At 47.0% G+C, this 9,268-nt stretch overlaps 1 protein-coding gene across 1 annotated transcript; it reads right to left on the bottom strand.

The window, feature by feature from the left end:
• Nucleotides 1-871: 871 nt before the first annotated feature.
• C8Q71DRAFT_863011 (uncharacterized protein) lies at nt 872-1,632 on the bottom strand (the record flags this gene model as incomplete). Its single annotated transcript, XM_047928108.1, has 4 exons — nt 872-1,108; nt 1,193-1,333; nt 1,381-1,461; nt 1,534-1,632. 4 exons carry the CDS (start codon nt 1,630-1,632, stop codon nt 872-874), a joined length of 558 nt encoding a protein of 185 aa, XP_047773067.1.
• Between the last annotated feature and the right edge of the window lie 7,636 nt (nt 1,633-9,268).

Genomic DNA, 9,268 nt, shown 5'->3' on the forward strand with positions numbered 1-9,268 from the left:
AGTGGGCGGCACAGGACACATGGAGGAGAGAGGCAGAGAGACAGGCAGAGGAGAGAGAGGTGGAGAAACAGGTGGTCAAAGGACAGGCGGCCGAAGGACAGGCAGATGCAGTGAGTGTGGCGTATGGAAGCAGTGCGTATGGCCGGCTGATGGCAGACCACCCTCTGGAACAGCCCACCCTACCATGCCCGTTGGAGTCGTTGATTGCGAGGTTCCCCTTCGTGTCGGGAGATACCGTGCCTGACGTTGATCATCCTGTCGCAAGCATCAAGCTTGCACTGCACGTTGCCTCGCCACCCTCCTCTCCACCCCGACCTCGTGGGGCAATGCCACCAGGATTTTCCTGGGCACAGTTCCCCTCTATGCCGCCTGTGCAGCTTCTGCAAGCTGCAGCAGAATCCATCAGTTCAAGTGGCACCAATGGTGCACTCAATTTGTCTGGGTCATTGACCATGCACTCTGGCAATGAAGTCCATCACTCTGGAAAGAAGCGGCTGCTCCTGGACAATGCCCCAGCCACGTCGCCACCACAACATTTCAAGAGGCTAGGAAGCAGAAGGACTGTCGAAGAGCAGTGCAGCAACATGGTCTCATAAAGTAGAGGTTGGCGGTTTCTTGATTAATCAGCATCCGTGGAATATAGTACATAGTCGTTCCCATCTTCTGACGCTTCTTGGCCGCTGTGGACGTTTGTAAGAACAAGAAGTAAATGTCATGCACTTAATAGACAAATTTCAAGACAGTGAACGCATTGGTATGTACATGGCAGAAGAGACGGTTTCCGGTAATATGTGTCCTAGTAGCCCAGCAGACACTTCACATCCTCTTGATTGCACCAAGACACCTTAGGTGCCCCAGCATACTCACACACTCAGTCCTTCATGAACCAGGCAAAGGAAATGCAGTCCCCTATGAACTTCTCAACCAAGTGTGGGAGCATATGCACGCAAAATGCCAGCACACTGCCAGGCAGTTGCTGGAAGTCGACCAGCAGAGTGGGAAAAATGATGTGGCCACTGGTGTAATTGCCGATTGAAGCAATGACATTGAAGGCAGGGTATGGTGCACCGGGGTCTGTATGCAACGGGCTCACTCGGTTGTTGATCACCTGCAGGGCCATGAAGCAGGAAGGCCAATGAGCAAGCACCTTGCAGAGTGGTTCTGCATTCCCCAAGGTTTAGTGTGCCCGTACGCCTATCTGGAACTGCTCGGGGTGGATGACAGACAGGATGGCCACCATCAGGGCATTCGTCTCCACCATCTCGTTGAGGAAGTGGAGCCTGGACTTCTGCTTGTCTCTGCTCAATGTTGCAGATGTGGTAGGCTTTCCAGACTGCTGACTGTTAAGTATCATGCATAGGAAGATAGTTCAAAACATACCGGGCTTCCTATTGGATACCAGGTGGGAGCAAACGTCGGTGCACCAAAAGGTGCAGCCGGGTTAGGAGGTTGAATGAAGTTCTGTTCATTGTGTTGCTAGCTGGGCTTTGATTCACCTGGTTTAGGCTGATTTGTGCTGAACTTTACACTTACCTCGCTTCCACCAATCCTGTTGCTCTGCTGCCTGTCTTCTGAAGTCCATGCCCTTTTTGAGATGGGGCAGGGGAAGGGTTCATCCCAGCAAAGGGTCATCCTCTCAGATGGCTGAGAGCTGATATTGGCCCTGATAGTACCCCACTTGCTCTATTGCAGAGCTGAGGATTAGCGGCGTGTTTAGCTTTAACTTGCCCGCCAAGGCTTGGATTCATGGCCAGGAGTTGATCTGGGAGCCACCTGTCAGTTGTGGAATGGTTTGATTGTGAGACTCACAATCTCATGTTGAAGCACTGCCTTGGCCTCGTTGTGGTCAGTGATCAACGCTTGGAGGACAGCCTGGATGCACCCAGCTGTAAGAGTTTGTGGTGTCTGGAACCCTAGATTAGGGGGCTGGGCTGCCTGTGAACCTCTCGGATTGGTGGTCGCAGCGCAACCAAAGGATTGTCGTGATTTGTGAGGTCGTAAGCGGGGCGAGGAGCTCCAGCTGTGGTCATATGCAGGGCAAGGAGCCTTGCTGTGGAGCGGTTGGTCCTAGGTCGGGCGAGGAGCCGGGCCGAGGGCGAGTCCGAGACAAGGGCGAGGAGCCCTGTCGAGGGTGGGTCCTAGGCGTGGCGAGGAGCTCAGGCCAAGAAAGGAACTGAACGTTCTCAGACAGCGCAGTGGATCGCACACGGACGAGGTGATAGTTCAGGTAAAAGAGTAGATCACTTCCCAATATGGAAGGAGGATGGCTAAGTACAGACGATCTAATCTAATCTACACTAGACAGTTCATAATCTAATCTACTAGGGCCGGCATAGTATTGCCTACCCGTCACACCAGCCAGCTGCAGGATGCGCTCCATGTCCTCTGGACTCGGAGATGAGGCCTTCGTTTGCTGTGGGCGCGCAGGCTCACCAGTGCCACTGCCAGAGGCATGACCGAGTCGGCCAGAGCATTCAGTGCCCCCTTTTGCTCTGTACATCTTGAAGGTCAAGGAGCAGAAGCAGCAAGGGGTAAGACAAGTGGGGATGAGAGAAGAAGTTGTCAATGTTGGACTTTGACATTGGCACGGTTGAGTGTATCACGTGACTGTTATGGTTCTGTTTTGTTTATAGACAGCTAGTTACTGAGTTTATTGTCGAGTTAATAGAAATAGTAACCTCAGTAATAGAGATTTGTATTGCCTATACAAAGCGGTAACAAATGGTAAAATCTTCTGTAATCTTCGGCAATGCAATTACCAAGACAGTGCAAAGTTGATCTGTAATGAGGATACCAGATCCACAACAAATACAAAAGAGGGTGGGACTTTAGTCAGTGCTGCTATACAAGTATGCAGTACTGCTCTTCAACTGGGAAGAGTAAGCTAAGAATGGATTTAAGTCAGCAATGAATGGGGATTATTGCCGAGGTTTAGAGCTTTTTAGAATAGAGGATGAAGTCTGAATACAGAGGATTAGTATCCAGAGGTTAATTCTGAAGGAATGGGCTTCTTTGGGCTTGAAGTCACACAACAGAAGTTGAATGGAAGTCTGAACAGCTAGCTTTGACTGCACAGTGACAATGGCAAGTTACAAAACCCTAATGTAGCAGCGCAAGGCCGTGCTTCAAGAGGGGCTCACTAAGGCAATTAATCGTCAGCCAGCTAATGGTTTTAAGGCTTGCTTTAGTGTCAAGTGAGTTGCTGGTTAGGCTTACCACTTTAATTATAGTAATGCCACTGAGACATGCTAGTATGGAACTAGTTGATACAGAGATTTATTGATGTTGGTAACAAGTTTACAGAATGAGATGATGACTAAGCACCTTCTCTTACTGAACCCAACTTGTGAAGTCAGTCAATGAGTTACTTAAACCTTACTAGTAGTGCGAGGACTGTACTAAGTAAGGTTTCACTGTCGCAGGTCTTAGAGTGCATCAGTAAGAACAGCCATTCAACATGGCTTCGGGAATGGCTCGGTAATTGTTGCACAGCCATTCCTTTCTATGCCAATACAAAACCATTATAACTCTGTGATTGATCAGTAATAACCACCACTTACTGAGCATACAATAGCTCTTGTATCAGTACTGACAGCATCTGGTCATAATGAGTAAGAACACACTGGAAACTCGGTAATAGTCCATTTAGTAGATACAGTGACAAGTGCTTCTAAAGCATCAAAACTTCGGCAATCAATACCTCGGTAATACAACAATGGGGTGTCTTCTTGGCTTTGTACCACCACCTTCAGCAATTTTCCCATGGTCAGTCAGACCAACCAGGAAGCACGACCAATACATATATCAGAGGATGTTCACGTTATTAACGGTACAGCTGACATACATTTCTGCCATCATTCACGGAAACCCGACGTCGGCCGATGCAATGAGTCTGGAGGTTGCAAACCCACCGGCCGGTGCCAGAGGTGCCCATTTTTAGCAGACCGGCTGGTCTTGTTTTGAATGGACCGGCCGACAATGGGGAGCGCCCAGAGGTGTCACTAACAAGGGCCCTGTGTTCACCCATATAGTTGTAAACAAACTGGCCAGAGTTTACACATATGGTTGTAAATGGACTGGCTGGTGATTGGCAACCACATTTATAACACTCCGGCTGGATTTCATCCCTGTGTTTGGAAAGGTCTGGCCAGAATGCATCCCTATGGTTGTAAATGGTCTGGCCGGAGGTCATATACCTTCATACATGATGTACCGGCCAAAGATGATATACCTACATTTATAACACACCGGCCGGAGGCGATATACCTGCATTAAGAAAGAACCAGCCGATCATGTGTACCTACACTCAAAACAAACTGGCCGGGCATGACATACTTTCACTACACATTGACCAGCCGGGCATAGCATGTCTATATTAGAAATGAACCAGCCGGTCAAATGGAGCCTGAAAATCAATTGCTCCAACCATCCTGGAAAACATATTTATTGATGCACTGAGTTTTCTGGACCATAAATGCACTGGACCCAGGTGTTTTGGGCATTGAATACAATGAAAAGCATCCCCATAGATGCTCCCAATTTCTAGGCACATATAAACCATTCCAGATCTTTAGAATCATCAAAATTGAGCTTTCTAGGCTGAAAACAGACCAGAACCAGCCTTTATGGGCTGGAAATGCATCAGAAGCAATTCTTGCACTTGTGTTTAGCTCCCCAAATCATATTTACAACACATCTGAACATTCTGCATCAGCTCCGAGTGTTTTGCACAATCACCGAGGTTTGCACTTGCTTCGGCGCCGAAGTTGTGCTCTACACTCAGTGCCGAGGCTGCACCAAGTCCTGGCACCGAGGTTGCACCAAGTCCCGGCGCCGAAGCAAGTGCAAACCTCGGTGCCAAGGCAAGTGCAAACCTTGGCACCCACCGAGACTTGGTGCACCCTCGGTGCCGGGGCTTGGTGCAACCTTGGCGCCGGGACTTGGTGCAACCTCGGTGCCGAGTGGACAATTTGTGCTAAACCTGAAGAATATGGCCATTTTTAATGATGATTACAAAAAGATTACTGATGTTTGTTACTTTTGTGGATCAGTGAATGCAGAACAGTATGTTCATTAGGAAATCCTCTAATGACACTACAAAGATTTGTATGTGGTTCCTTATGAAAAGTAATGTTTATATCCCATCTTGTAGGGAATGGTATGTTGATAAGTAAAACTTCTATTGACACTTCAAGGATTCTCAATTGTTAGGCCGGTACAGCTGCTTTTCCTGTTCTGGCTGGTAAGTAAACTTACTGATGACACTACAGTGTGGTGTATTCAATTAGTACATAATGAAATCAAGACAAAGAAACACTGTAGGAACAAGAGGCTGATTATCACAAAAGAGTACATCATAGTTACAATCATACATCAAGGTTGAACTGTCTAGCATTTACAGGAAAGTCAGTGAGTTCCAAATGTAGGCTGTAGCAGAGCAATATACCTAGGACCACATGTGTGAATTCTATAGAATGTCACATATTGATCTGGGATTGGTTTCTACATACAGTTACATGTGTAGGGTATGTCTTGGTAATGACAACATCCATAATATCATAGCAGAATGTATGAGGATAAATGAAACATGTATCAGCAACCCATCCATACATGCCTTGATGAATGTGCTTGTTCATCAGGACACATGTCAGCATGAAAGTTATACACAAAGGCAACTACTTATCACTTCAGAGCATATGACTAGTTGTGCATGTCCCTGCTCCCTTCTTACTCTCCTCACCATGGCAGTATTCTTCACATTAGGTTAGTGGCTATAATGTATGTTCATACAGCCAGCAGCACATGTACCAAATCTTATAGCTTAATCTTCCAAGCTGTAAGTGCTACCAACTTTAGTGCGGGCACTAGATCAGCCAGAAGTTGTCATAGTACTACATATTTGTAGGGTGGTGTTCTGTCTACTGTACTAACAATAGCATGAGATGTACAAATCCATGTAGTTGTATCATAATAGTTGCTTATCAATCCATTGTTCCCCCACAAGATGAGATACAAATGTGTGTAGTGTCATCAATAAGTTTACTTATTGGCTGGACAAGAAAAGCTGCTGTACTGGCCTAACCATTGAAGATCCTTGAAGTATCAATAGAAGATTTACTTATCAACAGACCATTCCCTACACAATGAAATACAAACATCCCTTTTTATAAGTAACCACATACAAACCTTTGTAATGTCATTAGAAGATTTACTAATGAACCCAACATTCCCTATAAGATGAGCTACAAATGTACAAATTGAATACAACACACTGTAGTGTCATCAGTAAGTTTACTTACCAGCCAGAACAGGAAAAGCAGCTGTACCGGCCTAACTGTTGAGAATCCTTGAAGTGTCAATAGAAGATTTACTTATCAACAGACAATTCCCTACAACATGGGATATAAACATCACTTTTCATAAGTAACCACATACAAACCTTTGTAGTGTCATTAGAAGATTTCCTAATGAACCTACTGTTTTGCATTCACTGATCCACAAAAGGTCATTGGTGTAACAAACATCAGTAACCTTTTTGTGATCATTGTTAGAAACACCATTATTCCTCAGGTTTAGCACAACTCGGCGCTGAGGGTGCATTGAGCACTCAGTGCCGAGGTTGTGCTCGACACTCAGCACCGAAACACACTGAATGCTCGGTGATTGTGCAAAACACTCGGACTTTGTGCAGAATGTTTGGATCAGTTGTAATTATGATTTGGGGAGGTAACAACATATGTAAGAATGGCTTCTGAAGCAATTCCAGCCCAGAAAGGCTGGTTCTGTTCTGTTTCCAGCCTAGAAAGCTTGGCTATGATGATCTTTACAGTTGATTGCAAATATGTTGGCACACAGAATTTTTCGACACGCGCATGAACCTTCCGACTGAAGTTCCCACGCATCTTCCGGCCCATCTTCCGAGTCGTCGAATGACGAATCTCTCATGTATTCTACCAAAATTACAGCAATTTACACTACCACATGTTACTCTATGTGTCTTGGAACAGGTCTATGACATAAAAAAGGAGGATCCATGAGCTGAATGCGCAATAGGAAGTCTGGTGTGTTGAGCACAGAACAATCACGTGCATTATTACCACAATTGGATAGACCGCGTAACAGAACCCAGTTCTACGCATTGCCGTATTTTTCTCCATTAAACCTCACTGCTATGATGACCAGGGACTTATCTGGTAGTGTTATTGTCATTTCCAGAACAGAGAAGCAAGTTATGCTGCATTATCATAGCTAGAGACACTGGTAAGGAAGCTCGGAACTTTGGGTCGGAAGATTTACGCGCGTCATTGCGCGCGTCGAAAAAAATCTGCGAGTGCCATGATTTCTGCAATCGACTGTAAGCTCCAGAATGGTTTGTATGTATGAGAGCATCTATGGGGATGCTTTTCAATGTATTCCAAGCCCAGAAAACCTGGGTCCAGTGCATTTATGGTCCAGAAAACTCAGTGCATCTATGAATATGTTTTCCAGGATGGTTAGAGCAATTGATATTCAGGTTCCATATGACCGGCCGGTTCATTTCTGATATAGACATGCTATGCCCAGCTGGTCAATGTGTAGTGAAAGTATGTCATGCCCGGCCGGTTTGTTTTGAGTGTAAGTACATATGACCGGCCGGTTCTTTCTCAATGCAGGTATATTGCCTCCAACCGGTGTGTTATCAATGTAGGTATATCATCTTTGGCCGGTACATCATGTATGAAGGTATATGACCTCCGGCCAGACCATTTACAACCATAGGGATGCATTCCGGCTGGACCATTTACAGCCATAGGGATGAAGTCCAGCCGGAGCATTATCAATGTGGGTATATGACCTCCGGCCAGTCTGTTATAAATGTAGGTTCCAATCTCTGGCCGGTCCCTTTATTTCCATATGGGTAAACACCGGCCCCTTGTTAGTGACACTTGTGGGTGTTCCCCATTGTCAGCCGGTCCATTCAAAACAAGACCAGCCAGTCAGCTAAAAATGGGCATCTCAGGCGCCGGCCGTTGGGTTTCCGTTAGTGACGGTGGATGTTACGCGATGGGTAGGAGCGGGACAACGATGAAGGCGATAGCCAATACGAAAACAAACTTCTACTGAAGACGCTGCCTTTAACAAGGACTTACTCTCGTCTAGAGTCTGGATCCGTCGGGGCGTTCGAGAGGACTAGCCGTGCTGGCTTCCTCAAAGGCTCCTGGTTGGTCGGGCCTATCCGAGCTTGGTCGTCACCTGCCGCTAAGGCGTAGGGGAAGTGGGCAAGCGAAGGAGATAGGATTCAAGAGTTAACCAGGTCGAACGTGAAGTTCGACCGCTACTGTACAACGAGTTTAAATACACGAGATAGTGCGATCAGCACGGAGAGATACGTAAGCAGATCACTGGGGCAGTGTCTGGTAGCGTATGGTACAGAGGCGGGCCACGGCTACAGGTAGCCGCCCGAGATAGATAATCACCGCACGGGGTGATGAGGATAGTACGAATGATGCAGATCGTGCTGATGAGATGCGAAAGGACTAACCGTTCCGTAACAGCGGAAATGTATGTTGGCTGTACCATTAATAACGTGAAAATCCTCTGAATAGGCTCGACATGGTCCGAGGCTGCTGTCGCTGCCTTTGTGATGGGAGTGGCGGGATGCATTCAACTGACCGGCTAACACTACTCTGAGAGCGTGACCTGCTCTCGGTGTATGGGTGATGACAGGGCTGTGTGGTCAACTGGCGACGATCTGGCCCAATACTAGAACCAATGTCATGAGGCTCAGAAGGTTGCAGATCAAGGACAGCCTGATTCCAAGACGCCAGTGAAGAACCACTGGCAGATGCTGTGAAGGGAGGAGGATCAACATCTACAGTCCGGACTCTGACAAGAATGCCACAACTCACCTGCAGCCTGAGGTTGCCACAAGTCATATGAGTTGGGGCTCGGGTATGAAGTTCCAATGTGGGGTGTATTGAATGTTACGTGGACTGGTGTAGTATAGTTTGCTGATGGTGCGGCAAACACCTGAGGTTGGTTCTGATACTGAGTGGCAGACTACAGTAATGGGCTACTTAGTGTCTGCGGACATCACACCAAAAGCCCACTAACCTGACAGTCCATTGCAAATTGGTTGTATTGCTCCTGACCCGGCTAAGCCTGTTGGACAGCCTCTTGTATATCCCTTGGGCCCACGCCAAACATGCTGGCACCTTGCCAGCCCGGGTCATGGTATCCGCTGAATTCGACTTTGGGGGGAGCATCGTTACTGTATGCATTCACCGCC

This window comes from Rhodofomes roseus (genome assembly GCF_022264815.1).
Source record: "Rhodofomes roseus strain CIRM-BRFM 1785 chromosome Unknown C8Q71scaffold_36, whole genome shotgun sequence".
In the NCBI taxonomy this organism is placed as follows: domain Eukaryota; kingdom Fungi; phylum Basidiomycota; class Agaricomycetes; order Polyporales; family Fomitopsidaceae; genus Rhodofomes; species Rhodofomes roseus.